Source organism: Rhinolophus ferrumequinum, chromosome 6 (genome assembly GCF_004115265.2).
Source record: "Rhinolophus ferrumequinum isolate MPI-CBG mRhiFer1 chromosome 6, mRhiFer1_v1.p, whole genome shotgun sequence".
Taxonomy (NCBI): domain Eukaryota; kingdom Metazoa; phylum Chordata; class Mammalia; order Chiroptera; family Rhinolophidae; genus Rhinolophus; species Rhinolophus ferrumequinum.
Genome location: NC_046289.1, coordinates 51,695,101 through 51,715,241, shown reverse-complemented (window position 1 = coordinate 51,715,241; position 20,141 = coordinate 51,695,101). Strand labels below are relative to the sequence as shown.

The 20,141-nt window shown below is 40.7% G+C and overlaps 1 protein-coding gene across 2 annotated transcripts in view; it reads left to right on the top strand.

The window, feature by feature from the left end:
- MYZAP (myocardial zonula adherens protein) overlaps window positions 1-20,141 on the top strand; it is an 87,877-nt gene that overhangs the window by 42,301 nt on the left and 25,435 nt on the right. Inside the window, exons 9-11 of one of the 2 annotated variants that reach the window (XM_033107812.1) lie at window positions 1,450-1,529; window positions 3,016-3,121; window positions 9,545-13,260. In XM_033107812.1, the coding sequence (XP_032963703.1) occupies window positions 1,450-1,529; window positions 3,016-3,121; window positions 9,545-9,598 (240 nt within the window). In that variant the 3' untranslated portion in view covers window positions 9,599-13,260. Of the gene's footprint in view, window positions 1-1,449; window positions 1,530-3,015; window positions 3,122-9,544; window positions 13,261-20,141 lie in introns of those variants that run through there. The other variant, XM_033107811.1, reaches the window with a different exon arrangement.

Sequence of the window (20,141 nt, the reverse complement as noted above, 5' to 3'; positions counted from 1 at the left end):
AGATTGAGAACTAATAACAAAACTCCGCCAAAAGTCGGTCTTCCCTTATGACTCTAAATACATCGATGATAACATACTCTTCCTTCCAGGTGGATTGCTCCCCCATCTCTTTGGTCTGTTCCCTGGTATACCACAGCTTATAGCTTTAGAAATTGAGGGCGTTAAGTTTTCAGACATTTGCTTTGAATAACTTGTGAGAAAAGAGATTTGGCATCTGTATAACGAGTAACAGTTTGTTGGGGAGAATTTCTGAGAATAAAGATGAACCTTAGTACTCTTTACAGAAGGGCCTAATGTAAAATCATCTCCCAATTAGTGAGCAGGATTTGGTCAACTTCATTTTCAGGAAATTTATTACACTAACATCGGTAATGTATTTCTAGTGCAATGTGGGTTATGATGAATAGTATGCTTTATTAACATTTTCCACTCTGTCCAAATAAATAATTGTTCATAGTTTTATATTGTTTTCGGGGGGTAAATGTGTAAATTTACATAGAAACAGCAAAGGGTACAAATCTTAATGCACAGCTTAATATCTGTATTAGTTTCCTATTGCTGCTGTAACAAATTATCACAGTTCATGGCTTAAAATAACATGAATTTGTTCTCTTATAGTTCTAGAGGTCAGAAGTCCTAAAATCAAAATGTTAGCAGGGCTGGGTTCCTTGTGGAAGCTCTAGAGGAGAATCCATTCCCTGGCCTTTTCTAACTTCTCGAGACCACGTACTCGCATATTCCTTGACTCATGGCCCCATCCTCGAACTTTGGAGCCGGCAGTGTAGCATTTTCCAATTTCTGTCTCTCTGATTCTAACTCTCCTTCCTCCTTCCAATAAGGGCCTAGATAGATAGTCCAGGATAATTTCTCTACTGTTAGGACCCTTAACCACATCTGCAGAGTTCCTTTTTTCGTGTCAGGCAACATATTCGCAGCTTTCAGGGATTAGGATGTGGCCATCACTGGGGGCCATTGTCCTGACTGCCACACCTCCTTTTTACAAGTGAACACACCTGTGTGAGCACCACCCTGATTGGTGTATGGGATATTACCTATATTCTAGAGCCTCCTTTGTTGATGATACAGAAAATAATCCAGAATTTCGCAATAACCACAGGCCACTGATTTAGAGTATTGATTATCCTTTTTTAGAACTCTAAATTCCACAAAACGTCTATCTGAGCCTAGGCTGACAGAATACTTTTAAAAAAAAGAAATCGTGAATGGCTTTATCTAGGATGTTTGTCTCTAATTCATAAATAAGTCTATAAACACACACCAACAGATTTGGCATATTTTAGCTTTGTCTGGCCTCTGGTGAGTGGGCCTGTAAAACCCGTGGGATGTCAAATAGACTTGAGCTCACTAGTGCTAGACTTGCCTGATATGCATTCTCTGTCCAACTTGGTTTAATCCATTGATGAAAATGTCTGTGTCTGTTTGTTTCAGGAACGCCATCAACTGCAACTACAACTCCTAGAGCATGAAACAGAAATGTCAGGGGAAATAACTGAGTCTGACAACGGAAGGTAAGACATAATGCCTTTTATCTTGTAATGGATTTAGGTGGTGGACATGCTGTAAGTTTGTGTGCTCACTTGGTCTTTGCATTTTCGTTCATTTAGTCATCTCTCATTGCAGACGTATGTGTGCAAAACTTTGGCTGAGAGCTTCCAGGATGGAGCTGGTTTCTTAAAGAGCTTACAGCCACATCCTATAGCCCGTGGCTTGTGCATTGGAAGACATTTCAGTTTTGCACTATCTCAAGTGCTAAATTTCAGTCTATCAATGTTATCTGTAACCTTGCGCTCCAGAATGCATCTTGTTAATGAGAAAACTCATCAATTATGACTAATAGTATTGCCATGGAAATTAATTTTAAAATATCTTTTTGTTTGTTTGTTTGTTTCCAAACATTGCTCAGTCAAACCTTACCTTGTCCCTTGGCTCTGAGAGTAAGGCCCTGTGCGGAAAATGCAGAAGTAGTACATGTTCTCTTCTAGAAATCAAAAGGCAAAGAGGTCCTTCTTCTAGTGAAGGAAAACTAGGGATGATTTGAGCATTTTGGGCAAGTTACTTAACCCTGAGATGCTTTGCTTGTCTCTAAAATGGGAATTCTTCTTTAAAGGAGGAGGGGTTTATGGTGGTAATAGCACTGTCCTTCTCATTGGGTATTATTGTGAGAGAACTGTTGGGTGTACTTCCTGCCGTATGGTATGTGCCAGAAAAAGACCTGTTTTCCTTCCTCTTATGCAACTTCAGAGTTTGCAAAGTTATGGGAGTCTTCCCTAATCTTTAACGTAGTACTGAGGAGGGACCTGGCAGAGATAGGAAGTGGTAAGCAGACCACCAGACCCTTCATCCCGTACTCCGATTCAGTGGCACCCAAGAACTGAAGAGCTCATCTTTTGGTTGCTTTTTATTATTATTATTATTATTATTAAACAAGCAAAGTCAAAGAATAATTTGTGCTGTTGAAAAACAAAAGTATGAAATGTTTACGATGTGGTTCACTCTGTTTTGATGCAGAGAAGGTCTTTCAATGTATTTCCCATTTTCCCAAAATAATGATATGTAGAACAATGATAATTTCAGACTTCCTAGAATTCTGCTGGGAGCTCTGATTTCAGTTATTTTGTTGTGTTGCTAGACTCCTGTACTTCTGTTCTCCTAATCAAAATAATTTAGTGGATGTCCCAATATTGTATTAATCCCAAAAGAGAAAGCCTCTCTTACCTGTACAAAAAAATGTTCTCTCTCAGTCCCTGGAAAGAATACTAACTGTCCTTATACAGGGTAAAACTTACAAATGGGAACTTGAAAAAAAGTTTTGTATTTCTTCTACGGCGGCATGGTCAATTGGTAGTTAATCACTTAGGGTACATACAAAGTTAAAAGTGCATCTTGGAGTTCCCTTTCTTGTTCTTGGCCATATTTCTTTTAAGAGGTGTCTTTCAATGCTTGTATTGCTGCTTTGGTGTAGGACTCAGTTGCTCTGTCTTCTGTTTGTGTTAGGTATCAGCAGCTAGAGGAGGCGTCTGCCAGCCTCCGGGAACGGATCAGACACCTAGATGACATGGTGCATTGCCAGCAGAAGAAAGTCAAGCAGATGGTTGAGGAGGTGAGCTCTTGTAAAAGGTCACGGGCCCAGGATTGCTTCCTGTGGTGGGGACATTTCAGGTCAAGAGCCCGATCTCACTCAGCTCAGTTTTCTGTGGCTCACAGCGAACTTTTTCAGGTCACTGCCATCCTGACTCAGAGGGGGATTTCCTCCTATGTCCTCTGTGTGTTTCTCTCACTAAAAGAGGGCTTTCTCCAGATCAAAGGGTTACAGTTAAGAAAGCTGTGAAATGCAGTTCATAAGTGCACCCACTTTCAGAGGACAGCAATACCATACGTTGGTGTGTACAGCTCAGGGACCAAAGGGTGTGACAAGAAAAATTTACTTCAGCTCAGTTCTCTGCACTCCCCCTCTGCCTGCCTCTCCAATGGCCACCACTCATGTCCCTTCTTCATTTCTGGTGTGTCTCATTTACTCCCTTTTCCTGTCTGTTCCTCTCTCTTTCTTCTCTCTTCTTCCCTCGTTCTCTTCTCTCCTGTTTCTTCTTCATCTTTTCTCTTTTCCACCATACTTTCTCTCCTTAACCGTCTATGTAGTTTGAAACCATTGTAAGTTTACTATACACTAGACATAGTTTATTATTTTTTTTTTTCTAAATGAAAAAAACAGGTAAGTTGAACATTTATATTTCTTTAAAATAAAAAAAAATTCTTCTAACCCGTATTAGTATAATCTGTCTCTTTTTCTTGTGGCGATATTCAATAGAAGAAAGTCCATGCTGTGGTAAAGCTAATCAGATACTATTATAATTTTTTCTTGCTCAGTTAAAAACATTAGATAGAAAAAAGAGCAATTAGTATTAACAGGGTTGTAAGAATTCCCAAGGGTCTAAGTCCCTAACTTGCAAAGAAAAGAAAAAGTTTCAATTTATTAAACGTTCGGGTGGCAGTGGAGAAACTGAAAAAAAACTTTTTTTTTCTTATATTAAGCACTATGAAAAGTTATCTCTTTTATTAAAGAATTACTAAAATTAAAAGTGTATCTACTTCTAATAAATAATTCATACACAGGACAGACAAAAGTTTAAAAGTATATCTCTTTGATCTATAAAATGTTGGAGATAATTAGTGGAGTGGAGTTAAAGTCAGGAAATTGTGAGGCTGGAAAGGGATACTTTTTTTTTTTCTTCTTATGTGTAGGACATACACCTAGGTTAGATAAAATCTGCTTCCTAAACAAGTAATCCAGTGGTATGGTGTTGAATCCATGAGTCTTTTATCGGCTTGTATGTAAGTCTCAGGGAGCAGTGGAATAAAAGAAGGGGGAGCAGATGATCAGATGAGAGACCCATGGATGCACCTTCACAGTCCCTTTGCACACCTGGACAGGAGCACTGCAAGCCACAGTGATGGGTAAATCCTGCCCGTTGTCAACACTAGGTAGATGTCAGGAGTGTGTTTCCCAAGGAGAAGCATGACTTTGTCACAATCAGCATCTCAGTGAACCATGGCTGTCAGAGCATATTTTTCTGCTTCTGAATTTCCCGCACACAATCTGGGGCAGGGCTATCGGCATTTCTCGTGTGGCTCCTGACAGGGGAGAAGTGCATTTCTCCCACTTACCACAGGGTGGTGGTCTGTATTGTTTTTGTATCTAATATTAGAGAATCAGTCAACAAAACCTCGTGTTGGTTGGCTTCTGATTCAATTATTATGTGTAAGCATTTACAATTGGTACCCAAATCAGAGATACGTTTTTAAAAGACATTTTCAAAGAAATTTAGGATTCTCTGTTTTCTAACTTACTTCTGGAATATAATGGACATATCAATTTGAAGGGAGTGGGGGAATGTCTACATATGAAAATAGGGAAGCATATAAATATCACTGTCCATGCCTTGCTTTTTCTACCTGTGATTTAATATCTCCCAAATAAGTTTCTCAAAGCCCTGATGATGACATCTGAAAGACCCAGTCATTGGAATGAAATCACAGGCTGAATTTTAGGATGACTCCATCAGTAGGAGCACCTCCCAGGGGCCCACTGGGTTCCAACAGTGGATGGAGAATTAGAGAGAGAAACTTTTTATTCTAAATTTAAACAGCTATCTAAATCAGGTAGTAAGAATGTGCTTTTCCAGTACACCATGTGAACTTATACAACAAAAGGATGGCTTAAAATCTCAATTGCTGTAACCATTTATGGGAATACTTTTTTTTTTTTTTTTTTTTTTTTTTTTTAAGTTAGAAACATGGAAAAGGGACATTGACAAATGAGCACATTCAGAAGAGCCGGACCAGGTTGGAAAGGAGTTGAGAACTCTAGTAATTCAGGGAATAGTTGAAGGGCTTTGGGAAGATACGGCCCAGGAGAGACACGAGAGCTGAATTGGTACCTTAGAAAACAGTCATCAAGAAGAGAGAATATATTTTTGCTTTGTATTGCAATGCAAAGCCAGGCTAGAACCACTGGGTGGCACTTGTGAAAAGGCAAATTTCAGCTCTTTGTTTAACTTAAAGAAGACCTTTCTAATATTGGCTGCCCTGGGAAGGTATTTAGCCCTTCACCATGAGTGCATTCTTATGAGGTAAGGAGATAGAGCTCTTTATAAATACAGAGTTCCCTATTGCTTCTTAGGCTGTGCCTGTTGTTATGATCTTAACATTATCATTACTTTGCTTAAATTACTTTGCAAAATTAACAAATTATAACTAAATCACTTCAGGACATTTGGATCAAATTTTGAAAAATCCTGACTACTAAATTAGTTACTTGTGGAATTTTGAACCCTGACTTTAAAAGAAAAGTATGTGTTTATCCATGAACTCCAGCTTATCCAGATGTTAAGACAAATTTGACCTAGAAATAGAGGCAGCCTTTACATGTAGCAAATGTTAGGGAAAGTTTTCCTTCCCTCACATGCAGTTGGAAAGCTTGTCGGTGTGACAGCTTCCCATTCACCAAGGGTGGGAATCCAGCCTCTATCCTTTGTTGGTGTCATTTTAGACATCACGTCTACGAAGACATGATGGGCTTCCTTTTTCAGCTCCAAGCATCCAGGTATTATTACTGAGGTTCTTGGAATTCTTAAATGTTAGGCATTGTATTTCCTTTCACCTCAGTAGAACGTAATTTCTTAATAAAAAATAATAATATACTAAATAAAAAGTAAACGGCCTAGGTTTTGTAGTCCTTAGCTCAATAATGACGATTTTCATTGTGTGGGACAGTATATTTCAGTAAGGACTTGTGCATGTAAGAAGGGAGTAAGATGGGCATTTATGAAGTGAAGGATTAATATATATCTTATGGGGTCAAGTTCATTGAAAAAAGACAACACAAGTGTCTTGTGTGAAGTGTGGGACCAACTCCCCCCGCGAGGCTAGATCTTTGTACCGAATGTCTGGGACTGGTTATCTCCCTCCCATTACTAGTTCTTCCAACTGGTTCTGGCTATGACAAAAACAAAAACAAGAATATAAAAAGAAGCCCTATATGTGCCCCTTTTAACTTTTAAGGGTTTGCCAGAAAATATAGAGTGACTGAGAAAAACAGCACTGTGGGGAAATTCACTCATCTATCCATGCAGCAGATATCCACCAGCACTTTCTCTGTGCTGGGCTGGGTAACAGTGGGGAGCAGGACAGATGTGGTCCTGTGCTCATGGATCTTCCCGTCTGGTGTTACCTGAGTTCCAGAATCATTCTTGGCTTGAGCTTCCTGCTTCTGTTGGGATTAGGTGCTTTGCCTCCAATCAGGCTGCATTCTTTAGCTTGTCATCAAAGAATCCAGGGGGTCGAGGAGGAGCAAAAGCCTGGGAGGCACCTGAAGTCAGAGCAGTGAACACCATGACACATCTTTAAATATTATTTCTTCAATCAGCAGGGTCATTCACACTTACTTACCTGCCTTCACCAAGGCCCAGTCCCCTGGCAACCAAAACACCTTTTCTGCTAAGGGGAAAATCACCTGGGGGGAAATAAATTCTTATTTGCCCTCCAAAAGGGTGGATTTACATTTTGTCCATGGGCAAGTATTATTCAGCTGAATAAATAGTAATTTAATAAAGAGTTCCTTTACTCTTTTCCGCATCAACCATAGGCATCCTTTCTCTTTATCACTTCCTTCGTTTAATTTTCCATGGCGTTTGTGATGGGCGAAATGTTTCTTCCAACAGAAAGTGAAGAGGTTTCCCTTCATTTTCAGAAGAGGCGTTCTTTAGAAATTTCTTTTGTGGAAAGCAGTTGCATCCCTTACCCCCTTCTGTAATTTAGATGTTTAATGAGTGCAAAGGTGCAAGGAATTGATTTTCTTATCAGTGCTTCTCCATGCAGGCTGCACATTAGAATCACTAGGAAGTTTTAAAAAAATGCCAGAACTTGGCAGATGACGGGGAGGAGAGAGGGACTGGGCATTGGGGTTTTTGTGTTTGGTGTTTCAAGCTCCACAAGATTCCTCTATGCAGAGGGGATTGAAAACCAATGCTCTGGATTCTTAGAACAATGGCATGAGTCTCCCTGTTGAGTTATCATGTATGTCATTAATGTATTCAGCTATCCTCCCTTAGAAGCTGCTATCCCTGAGGGGGAAGCTGATAGTTAACTTGGAGTAGAAAGGCTCCAGGGAAGAAAGCCTGGGAAACCAGTCAGCAGGGACCAGGAGCACTGAAGAGGAAGAGCTGCTCCAAGTGTGTGACCGTCTGAAGGTCCTGTCAGGGGATCTAGCACTTCTTGAAAGCCACATCCAGACTGCTCACTCTTAGTAGCAATGCTGGCCTGATGGTGTCCAGATGAAAACTTCGCAGAGGCTACCATGTCCATCTAGAGAGACGTTGTTATCAAGGCGGGTAGATTAGCCATACTTTTAAACAGATAATAGAGATGTAAAGGGACAGAATCCAATCCAGTGGAAGCTGAGGACCTACCACTTACAAAGAGACCAAAAGTGGTTCTCATGGGTCCTCTTCCCACAGTGCTTGTGTGTGCCTCACCTTGGTTTAAAGTACCCACTTCTGTCTACACAGAAGACCTTACACTTGGCCACACTTTCTCTCCTTGGAAAGAGAAGGATATGGGATCTTGTTGAAATCACAGTATTAACAGTGACCGCTTCTCAAGGGCAAGACAAAGCAGCACATTTTTGCAATTCTTAACTTGTTTTGAAAGTATTTAATTATCATGCCTTAGATTTTTTTAAGAGTGATTCTCTTGTTATAATACAACAGTTTTTCGGGGGAGACCAACTAGGTCAGGGAGAATAGATGACTCTTCTGAGAGTGGAGGTTTGTGTTACTGCTTTCTGGCTCTTGAGCCAGTCAGCAAAGTGGGGCTGCTCTTCTCTTTTTTCAGCTCCCCATAACTTAGCTCCCAGGCCGTGAGTCTGCATGCATCCTGTGCATTTAGAGACCTGAGACAAGTTCAGTGAGAGACCTTTATGGGTAACATGAAAGGTGGTCTAGGAAATGGAGATGAACATGGGCTTTAGAAATAGACCGACTTGCATTTACTAGTTGTGGGAGTTTCAAAAAGTTAGTTTTCTTGTCTGTAAAATGGGGTTAATAACAGTATCCACCTGAGAGGACTTTTTGTAAGAGTTAAATGAGATGGTGTACAGTTGACCCTTGAAGAGCATGCGGGTTAGGGGAGCCAGCACCTCATGCTGTGGAATTCCACGTATAACTTTTGACTCCCTAAAAACTTAATTAGTAATAGCCTACTGTTGACCTGGAGCCTTACCGATACCATAGTCAATTAACACATTTTGTATGTTATGTGTATTACGTACTGTATTCTTACAATAAAGCAAGCTAGAGAGAAGAACATGTTATTAAGACAATCATAAGGAAGGGAAAATACATTTTCCATATTTATTAAAAAACAAATTGTGTGTAAATAGACCCATGCAGTTCAGACATGTGTTATTAAAGGATCAGCTATATATATAATACAGCATATTAATTGGAACATAGGAAATACCCAACACATATTAGCCGCTATTATTATTCTTACTGGTGGGTGGGTTCCTGCTGTGTTTACCCAAAGTAAAGTTAAATGAATTAAAAGCAAAAGTGGCTAGCTGGGTTCATTTCTTCACCAATACGTAGGGTTGCCCTTCTCTCCTTTGAGTCTTGTGAGCCAAATGGGATCTTTGGGTAAACTTTTCTGTGCTTTGTGCGGCATTCTAGCTTAGCCATTAGTCCTTTGAGTAGACTTTATACACAAAGCGATTTTAAAAATTTAAATTCTCTTCATCCTGAGAATCTTCCATTTTGAATGGATCAGCCATTTGTCAGCACACGATTTATTTTAAAACTATTGTGAGATGTGCTGAAATGTGCACCACAAATGTACATTTGCCAAAGGCCTGTGTTTAGAGGATTCAGATGACTCTCCATCACTGATAATTAGCTAAATGGGGTAAGAGAAAGGAGCCATAGCACTGAGCCCACCACCCTAATAATCCACTCAATTGAACTGTTTCCAGATCATGTCACACGAACTCTTCTCCAGATTTAGTCTCCGGCTCTTTGGAAGATGATAAAATGGTAGCCTGCTCTGGGTTGGAAGCAATTCCTTTTATGGTTGGTGATTAGAAGAACACTTGCACTCTCTCTGCTGGGAAGAGGTGGCATGTATCTGAGGAGCTAATGGACAAAACAGGAAGGACATGCTATTGAAAGGACAATGTGACCATGTAGGGCTCTCTTTTTTGAAAACACCAAATACTGTTACCTCAGCGTGTACAACTTCACACTGCAGAGTCAAGAGAACTCAAAGATCCAAAAAGTATTTTTAGAAACTTGGGTTCCTAGACACCAAAGAAGGAACTGCGATGAAAAATTGTACTAAAATATCATTCAGAAAGTGCCAGGTGGAGGCTGATGCTAAGATCTTGGGAAATGGAGCCTTACAGATGGAAAAGCTGCTGAGAACACCTGCTAAGGAGATGGGAAGCGGGCTTGAAGAACTGCAGTGCTCCAGGAAGGAAGTGCTCCCCAGCAGATCACACCCCAGAAAAAACAGAAGCAGCCACGTGCCCGTGCAGTTTGATTATATGTGTATGTGGGAGGTGGCCCTGAGGAGGTCTCTGAATAGAGATGAACGGCACTGGTCAACTTAGCACCCTTCCTGTTCGTTTAAGAAAAGTTTGGTTGGCTTCTATCACCACAGACGTTTTGCCTGGATAGACAGTTCAACTACCTTCCTGAAAAGGAGAAGCATATCTGCTGAAGAGAGAAATATATTTGGCTGAAATATATTAAAGTGAAATAGACACCATGCCTGAGTTATTTTTATGGATGTCTTCTTGAGACAGCCACACGTGCTGGTATCTCATCAAAACCTAACAGTGTTGCTGAAAACTAGCAGTAGCAGCAGCAGTGGTAGAAATAGTCATTGGGGGGTCGTAGCCTGTATAAGCTTGTAGACGGGGCTATGGATTAAGTTCATTAAGGGGCCACGCGTCACTTAGACTTTGGACAGTTCTCCACTCCCACTACTTCCTCGTAGCAAAGTGGGCAAGTAGATGTGTTCTTGTCAATAGTTGTCTTTGGTCTTTCGTTTTAGATGCTTCTGCTCAGCTTATGCAAGCCGGCAGAGGATGGGAAAGGTAGCAGGTGAAGAATTTTCCATACCAGTAATGAGCTGTTAAAGCATTAACCTACACTCTGTTTAAGTGCAGATTCCCACATACTCTGCTGGGTATCCAGACTTCCACGAGGGAGATTTCAGTCGGGTCTGAGAATCGCTAGTCTAGATGTCACTCTAGCGTCGTGACCTACACTGTGTCTAGGGATACATACCTTCACTGCCCTCACGTTTTTCTAAGTCTCTGTTGGAAAAGTTTCTGGTATTTGTTCTAGTGGAATAGATTCGTTACCCAGATTCAAAAAATGAAATAGTGTGACATGGGAATGTAATGACTTGAAAGCGGGCCACCCTTAGGAGCTTCTCTCCTGCCCTTGGACCATCTTCCCTCTTTTGGGCTACAGAGTACTTGAAAGCCAGATAGGCTTTATTTTGTGCACAGAGAGTGGGAGAGGTGCCTAGGTTGTTCGCAGGACCCTGCGAGTGCCCCCCAAATTTCATGCCCTCGGCGCCTCATGCATCTCCTCCTAGGACTGGCGCTGGGTCCTGGGCTAATTGGTGATCTCCTCAATCTGGGTCCCAGCCTGATAGCACCTCCCTCCACCCACTCCCCCCTGCCCTTGTCTGTGCCCCTCAATTCACCCTTTGTTGCTGGGATTGTGATACGGTGTGAACTTGACTTGTTGCTTATCAGATCAGAGTTGGGTGCTCACATCCTCCGCCTCCTCCTCCCTTTAATGGGATCATTAGCCTTGGGCTCTTAAGTTTGCAATTCTGTCCATTGGCCACTCAGGCCCCGCCCGACCCAAGAGTGCTGCTCAGAAGTTTGAGGAAGAATTTATTTAGGGTAAATGAAAATGTTATAGTTTCAGATTCTAGTATTTAACGTTATATCATTCACTTTATTTTGAAATCTTAGATACTTTAGCTAAAATGTAAAGTTTTTAGAAGGTCTCAGAGAGCACAGACATATAGGAGCCTTTTTTCCTACGCATTATAGAAAGGAATATTGCAGGTTCATGGTATGACATGCACTGATGAATGTATTCACAATACAAATTGTCCTTTCAAGGGAGAAGGTCTTTTTTTTGTAAATGTCACTGAATCCAGTTTCTCTTTGTTGATTGTTTCTAATTGGCTCTGAAATATTTCTTAGAGACTAGGTGCCCAGGTTCTGCCATAGAGAATATGTGAGGCTGCGCTCCTGTCCAAGTAACTACCAGCTATTGGATGTTTCAAGGTTATGCATCTAGATCTCGCATTCCCACCTTAACCCTCTGTGGGAGGTATTGTTAGCCACCCCCACCTTTTATTTTAGCCCAGCAAACTGAGACTTAAAGAGTCTTAAAAAAGAAGTAGCTGGCCGTCCCTTAGCAAATGATAATGGCGCTGGGTCCACACCCAGATCTTTGACTCTAAAGCCTGCGTTTGTTCTTTGCTTCTTTTTGTTATTGGAAAAAATGTTCAAATATGGAAAATTTTAGAGAACCATTAAAAACAAAAAGCCTGGTACTGTTCTCTAAAATTGACAAGTGTTAACATTTTGGCATATTTCAGATTTTTTTCTAAATAAAAAGAAAAACATTACAAAGAAGAGGTTCTCTTTTTATTCCTCCTCAGTTATGATCTTTTTCCTTATTCCCCCTCCCTTTTTCTCCAGGGGCAATTTGGTCTCTATCCAGACCATGTTTCCATGTTTTACAACATATATATTTATTATCAGAATATAGCTTAGTTTATGTGTTTAAAAATGTATGTAATTTTTAAAATAATATATAAGTAAAATTTATTGTATATATTTTGCAACTCACTCCTTTTCCCAATTTTGTTTTTGATATTGTTACATATAGATCTAAGTTATTCATTTGAATGGCTGTCTCATATTCCGTTATGTGAATATATTGTAATGTATCTTATTGATAGACATTTACCTTGTTTCCAAATTTTTATTCTGTTACAAACAGTACCAAATGTGTCTCTGTGCATCTCTAGCTAGGGAATGGACTTAGAGGAGGAAGTGCCAGAGCCTCAGGTTGGCACAATTTCACCTTCACCTAGATCTTGCCCAATTTCTTTCCAAAGTACACATATGCTTCCACCTGTCATGTATGGGAAGGCGTATTTCCCCACATCCTCACCACCTCTTGGCACTGTTAGACTATAATTTTTGCCATTTGTGAAATAGAATCTCTTTGTTTTGATTTTAATTTGTGTCAGCGTGATTACTACTCATTATGACTGGAGAGGTTGAGCGTTTTTTCATAAGCTTATTGACCATTCAGGCTTCCACCCTTATGAGTTGGCTGTTTGTATCTTTTGTTTATTTTTCCGTTTGGTTGTTTATCTTTTTTTTCCTGCTCATTTGTAGGAGCTCTGTGTATTATCAATATTCATCATTTATCAGAAAATATTTGGATGCCATTGTCTTCTCCACATCAATGGTTTTTGTTTGTTTATGGTGTCTTGTATAATATACAAGTTTTTATTTTGGTGTAAAGTCTCAATCTTTTTGTGTTGTGTTGTCTTGTTTGTCGTAAGAATATTTTTTGTAATAGTTTTAGAGCTCTGTTTTCATCTTTAGGTCTTTAATTACACCCCCACCCCAACTCATATCCTCCAACCTCTTCTCCTCTTCTGTGCTGTTTTTTTGCCATAGCTATCTGTCCTGTCGTCTGGTAACACATTCTACATTTATCTGTTTTGCTTATTTATTTGTTGTCTTATTTGTTGTCTGTTTCCCTCCACTAGACTGTAAGCTCCCTGAGGGCAGTGGCTATTGTCTGTTTTGTTCTTAGCTGTATCCGTAACCCCTGGAATAATCACTGGCATAGAGGAGGTGCTCAATAAATATTTATTGAACAAATAAAGAATAATCCATGTGGATTTTATTTTTTGTATATATGGTATGAACAGGGGGAGCTCATGTAAAGGTTGTTTCTCTAACTGCATTTATTGAATGGTCCATTCTTGCCTCACTGAGTCCTTTTTTATCAAGCTGGAGCTGTTTCCCTTGTGCCACTGTCTTCATTCTCCTGCCTCTGTGCTCACATTAAAGCCTGTTAAAACTCAAGGCAGAATATAATAAGTGTTCATCACGGGTACGGGCTGTGTGCTGGGGCAAAGAAACTGGAGACAGTAGCGGTTAAGCTCATAGACCTCGAATGAGTGAAATTTGGCTCTGCATCCTACCCCTGCTCCTCACGGGGCTTTATATACTTGAGCAAGTTGTGTATCCTGTGCCAATCAGTTTCCTTGGCAACAGAATGGGAATGGTATGTAGCATCTGCTTCAGGGTTGTTATGAGGAGTGACTGATCCGATGCAGGCTATGCTTCGCCCAGTGCCCTACTGCTCACTAATTCTGGTGTGGGTGGGGAGTCTTTAGGGAGGAGGTGGTATTTGACTGAGTCTTGCAGGATGGATTGGATTTTTTCTAGGCAGGGACTGAATGGGTGCAAAGGGACAGGCCAGACAAGATACAGAATAAACTAAAAACAACACCGACAAAGCCGTGGAGACCAGGGTGTATGGGATAGTTCAGGGAGCACTAATCTGGTTTGACTGGACTGTAGGAGGAAATCGTAATGAAGAGGCCGGAAATGTAGGTTGAAACCAATCATGGTGGGTTGTCAGCACTAAGCCAAGAAAATGTCTGTTATTACTTTGCTCCAAATTCCTGAATGGCTCACCATTGCCCGATTGGAGCCCTGGCATGATGTCTCTGGCATGGGGCGGTGGGCAAATAGGAGGGAAGAGGGGCAGGAAGGGCAGCTAGGAGGCTCCCGCGAGAGCCCTGGCCAGTGCAAGTGAGGGTCCATATCTCAGGGCACTTGAACTTGAGGATCCTTTTTTTTCTCAGTTCCCAGCTTTGTGCCAGGTGTGGAGCTGGGTACTTCCATATAAATCATCTCATTACGTTAGTCTGAAAGGGTTCTCTCCCTGGATATTCCAGTTCAGTGTATGTTCTTTGGTCCCTGATACTGCATCCATCGAGGGAAGCACAGAGAAGCTTAGCAAACCCTCTTCCCCACTTCTTCATTCCACCTTCCTCCTCTAAAGTCACAGAGGGAAAAAGAACAACCTTAGGGACTTAGGGCTCCAGCACATCCTTTGTCAAAGAAGGTATCATCTGCCAACATCCTTCCCAGCCTCGCCTAATTGCCGGGTAGCATTGCAGTGATAGGTAATCAGCCAGGGAGGATGGAGGCAAACCTCTGAACATCAGTGTGATGTGAATGAAAGAGCCTGGGCCTTGACAGCAGAGAGATGTCGAGCTCTCACATGACCAACTGTCCTGGTTTGCCTGCAAATGAGAAGTTCCTGGCACATGAGACTTCCAGTACTAAAATCTCGAAAGTCCCAGGCAAGCTGGGATGAGCTGGTCACCTTCTTTAGCCCTGTGGTCTGAACCCTCACACCATCAGCAGCTGGCAGGTGCATCCTGTATTGGGGTCAGGGGGTGGGTACCAAATATCAGTCTGCCTGTTGCCTTTATTGCACTTTCTTGTACATTTCTTTCCCCATTTACTGCCTGCCTTCCTCACAGGATGTTTGTTCCTGAGGAAAACCAAGTCTTCCTAGCTTTCTGTGCTCCCAGCATCTAACACTGGGCCCAATGCAGATATGATCATAGGTGATTGTTGAGGGAGGAACTGATCATGAAACTCTAGGAGCCTCAGTTTCCTCCTCTGTAGGGATGGCCACTCTTAGGGTTACTTCTGAGAATAATAACTAATGAAAGCCCTGGTGCACAGTGCACCCCTCTTTCTTCCTTTCCTGCAAAAGCAAGCAGGCTGCAAAGCCAGTTCATTCATCCTACCCTGATATTTATACAGCCCAGTCATGTTTAGGCACTCAGGAGACTCAGGTTGCTATTCCTCTCCTTCAAGAGAAGTTGGGTTACCTTTAATATAAGATAGAAATCAGACGAAATTAGATTATTTCACCTCAGAGTCCAGTTTCAGCTGATCCTTTTGAATGCTATAGCTCTATTATTATATATTACTTCAAACTTAATAGAAAAAATTGATTAAAATATGTGCCCTGATCATATCTAGCCTGGCTGAATGCCACAAGACACATTAATTGAAAATGAATTTCTACAAACCCAATCAAGCATCATGAAGATGAAAAATGTACCTCTTTCCCTCCGTTCCTTCATTGATTTTTTCATTTTCCCTACTCAGAGCTTCATTTAGCAATTTTTCAGTTTCGTTTTGTTGTGGCCTTAATTCATTTCCTTCACTGCCCCCAAAATGAGATAATGTACCATTTTCCTTGTCCTTTTTAAACTGTTCTTTCATGCTGCATTAGTGCCGGCCAGATTCTGATCTTGTCATATTTCCTGATGTTTTATTATTTTTTAGGAAAAGTGGGTAACTTTATTGTTTTTTTGAATTATTACTATGGTGGTTTTTTATCAAGGAGAATGCACTTTAAAAATACATAACTCTGAAATTACAGTGTTACAAGACTTCTAAAATAGAATTAAGAGAAACTGTGGCAAAAATAAAAGCCTTTTCAGAGGAAGAGTATAAAATATCAATTATTCTCATTTTTTATAGTTGAGTATCAAACATGATTTCTGTTTTGTTGAGGGCAAGGGAGACAACTATTTGCCAGATCACAAAGTTTAGGTTGAAAACAAGGACCTATTAGGGCAATAGGAAGCAAAGGGAGAAGGTGATTGAAGTCCTGAGTGAGCTCTAGAAAGTTCTTGCCTGTTCTGTTCCATCCTTGCACTGGTCAGTTCACTGATTCACTGGATCTCTAGGAGTTTTGAAAACAATAATGAGGAATCTTCAAGGTATTTTCTTGTAAAATTTTCAAATAAACTAATAGCATCATTTTCCTGTGAAAAGTCTACAGGGACTCACAGTAAAGTGTCATATTGCTTTATTTTGACGTAGAATCCAGAACCCTGGTTATCTCATTTTGATTAGAAGCTTTGATTGGCAGTTATTCATCTTGGATATATTTTTCAATGGGAAAATGAATTATTTCTTCATCAATGCAGTTTAAAGTAGGAACTCTTTTTAAGTGAAGGCCCCTGGGAAGGAGTAACAAAGTGGGGGTGTTGGTAATAGAGGTTGGGAAATTGTATTAAATGTGTCAAGTTTCACGATCGGTGTGCACACACCGGTGTGCACGCATGCACACACATACATGGAGCCCTCATACCCTGATTATGAATAAAAGTGCCTGTGGGCACTTTTTTGGTTATTTTTAAAATTGGAATGAAAACAAAATGAACAATAAAATAAAAAACTTAGACGTTTTGGATTAAAAAAAGATCTAATTCCCTTTCCTTTAGAAGATTTTAAATAATTTCATTCAATGTGACCATCAGTTTTAATATGCCTTCTAGAATCGTGCTCTGTTTCAGTGTGTTTACTGTTTTATGTAAGGTATTTTCCATATACGAGTATATTATCATTAGCCAGCTGGTAAAAGGAAACTCCAAAGTACAATTTCTTTAAAAAACCTTTCAGGTGCTGTCTAGAATTTAATACTTATTTGCTGCTGCCGTTTCTTAGATTCCTTAATTTATCTTCACATCTCTAACTGTAACACTGAGTTACGTTTCAGGAGTCTTGCACAGTTGAGTATTACTCACATAATTCTAATTATAGGGCTGTATCATATTCCGTCATCTAACACAAGTGACCTGTGTCCTACGCATCTGTCACTAATGGAAAAAAATTCCAGGAAGCTGAGAAGCCCCACAATCTCCAGGATTGCTCTGAATCCATAACAGGACCTTACTAAATTTTTATTCAATTTCATTTTGCTCTGGTTGACATACAAGCTCTTTTCAAAACAACTTGGGAGGAATCCTTTCACTATAGTAATCTGTTTCCAAAGCCGTTTATAAAAATGTGTGGATTGATAAGAGTGATTTCACCTCCTCAGAGAACTGCTCTTTCATCTTGGGTCATTGATACACTAAATGTTTGTTCCAGGTGGGTTTGCTGTCTAGTGGAAGGGCAAGATGTAAACAAAGGATGGTAGTGACAGTGACGTTTCCTATCAGGGGTTTGCTCAAAGGGCTGAGGTAGAACAGAGGAAGGAGACATGAAGCCAGACTGAAGAACTTGGGAAGAGCAGGGCTGGGAGTGACTGTTGAGTACTTTATGACAGCAGGAGGTTTCCTGGCAGAGAAGGGGATGGAGGCTGGAAAAGCATCCTGGTAAAAGCACAGTCTATGCAAAGGCCTGGGGGCAGGACCATTGTATGTCCATGGAGTGCTGCCAGTATGGAATGGCTCTTAGGTAGGGTTCTTTGCAGGCATGAAATGAAACTGGAGAGATCAGGTGGGACCACAGCAGAAGGGCCTGATGTCCATGCTAGGAGGTTTGAATATTAGCAGCTTAGGCGGGTTTTTAAGTAGGAGAGTGATACATTCAGCATCTCTGGGTGTTGAGCCTAGAAGTTTGTATTTTATAAAATCTTCCTCCTGGGTGGTTCCAGTGTGTGGCTATGGATAAGAGGGATTGCTAAGCTCAGACCATCCATGCAGGTAACTCAATGGTAGCTAATGTGAGGAAAATCCATTATCAATCCTAAGAAATTTGAAGGCCCTCCACCCCCTTAAATATCAAACTGGCCTGTAGTCTCAGAGATCTAATATCCTGCATGGTCAGCTAGGCTGCAAGACATATGTTCAGTTTGAGTTACCAAAAAATATGTGAAATGAGATAAAAGTTAGAAAAACTTCTATTAACATCAGTTAAAAGCTTCCAGATTTTACCAAAGGGTTTTCTTCCCTTTGTTCTATAAGGGGGTCTACTAGTTGCTATTTCAATTTAAGTGTTGCAACAAGATTATGTTTTGTGTGGATAACAGGTGATGTCTGGCAAAGACAGACATCTGATTTCTCATTTCCTAATGTCCTGACTTGAGCCTGCTAACTTGGGTCGTTTACCACCACCTGGTGACAGCTAGACCTAAATGCAGCTTCATGAAGGGCACCTCTTGAGGTCAAATTTACAAACTTAAACACTCAGAAAAAGGAGAGCCAAGGTGCCAGGGGGGTTTCACTTATATCCCAGCTGTATGGTACCCCAGATTTGGGGTGGCCCCTGATTTTGAGGGGCTGCTTTTGGAGCCACATCCACCTTGGTTCACCATCAGGGCCTCCAAGAGTCTGTTCCAGACAAGCTTGCCTCTAGTCTAAGAGAGGGATGGTTTAGAGATGGATGGATGGATGGTTGATTCATTCATGCATTGTCTGAGAACATAAAGATGACCAAGGTCTTTGCCCTAAGCTTACTGAGAGCTTCTTTACTAAGAAGACCACAGTCTAGGGAGGGAGAAATACGATAATAACATAGTAGCTAATTTTTTGAGAGTTTATCATGTGCTAGGTGTTATAGGAGACAATATTTCAAGGCTCTTTGAAGCTGGCAGTCAAAAATAGCACCATTTCCCACACAACTGTGTGATTTAGCAGTTGTGGAAAAAGAGCCAAAGACTTGGGAGTCAGATTTTACCTAAAACGTTATCAAAACCAGAAACAGGTGAGTCCGCTTATTTTAGAAACTGAGTACTCACTTGGGAGAAGGCATGGGATGTGCTCCAGGGCCAGACTCCAGGGGAGACTAAGTTGGGATTCAAAGTTGGCACCCCTTGTAGGGCACGAGGGGCCGGCCATGCACTGCCTGCCAGTCTTAGTGTCCTTTTCCCTCTAATCTGAACAAGTCATCCCTGGTCACAGAATATACTGTGCAAGATGTTCTGTAAGAAATGCTCTAGGCTGATAACAAATGTGCATGCACAGCATTCATTTAGCACAATTGCTTCTTGAAGCAGCAGTGGCTAGAAAACACGAGCCTGAGGTCAGAAGCTTCAGTACCCCCAAATCCTTCCCACAGCCTGTTCTTCCTCCCCAGAACCAGGTACCTCTTCACTCTAGCATCGACCCACTGTTCTCTTAGAATTCCCAGAATTTTCCCCTCACCTCTTTATCTAGATCATATCTCTGCCTTGGATTTGTTTCTTTTTTAAAGTGAAAATCCTATGAGTTGTCTAGGGTGAATTCAAACCACATCTCTCGCTTCTCTTGAATCACAAACCACTCGGATTACTTCAGAGACAGTGTGACTTGTGTATGTGAAGTCACTTTTTATATTATTTGATGAAATGTTATCCCTGACCTTCTTGGAACATTTTAGTTCATTTCAGTACTCATTTTGCCTATCATTTAAAGATTGTAAAAGTCAATTTTAAAAAATCTTAACACTATAGGAAGGAATGAGGAACAGTATCAGTATGATTTTTGAAACTTCTTCCTATAAAAATCAAAGGAAATTGAAACAAAACAATTTTAGTTATTTTTTTGCCCAGACTCCTACCCCAACCCCAGACTGATTTTATTTATCTAACTTCTCTTCTAGCCTTTACCTTCAACATTGTTTTTCTGTCCCTTGGGGCTTTTTGTAAACACTTTTCCATTGTGCAATATATTTGTTTTTAGTGTTTGTATAATATATTTCA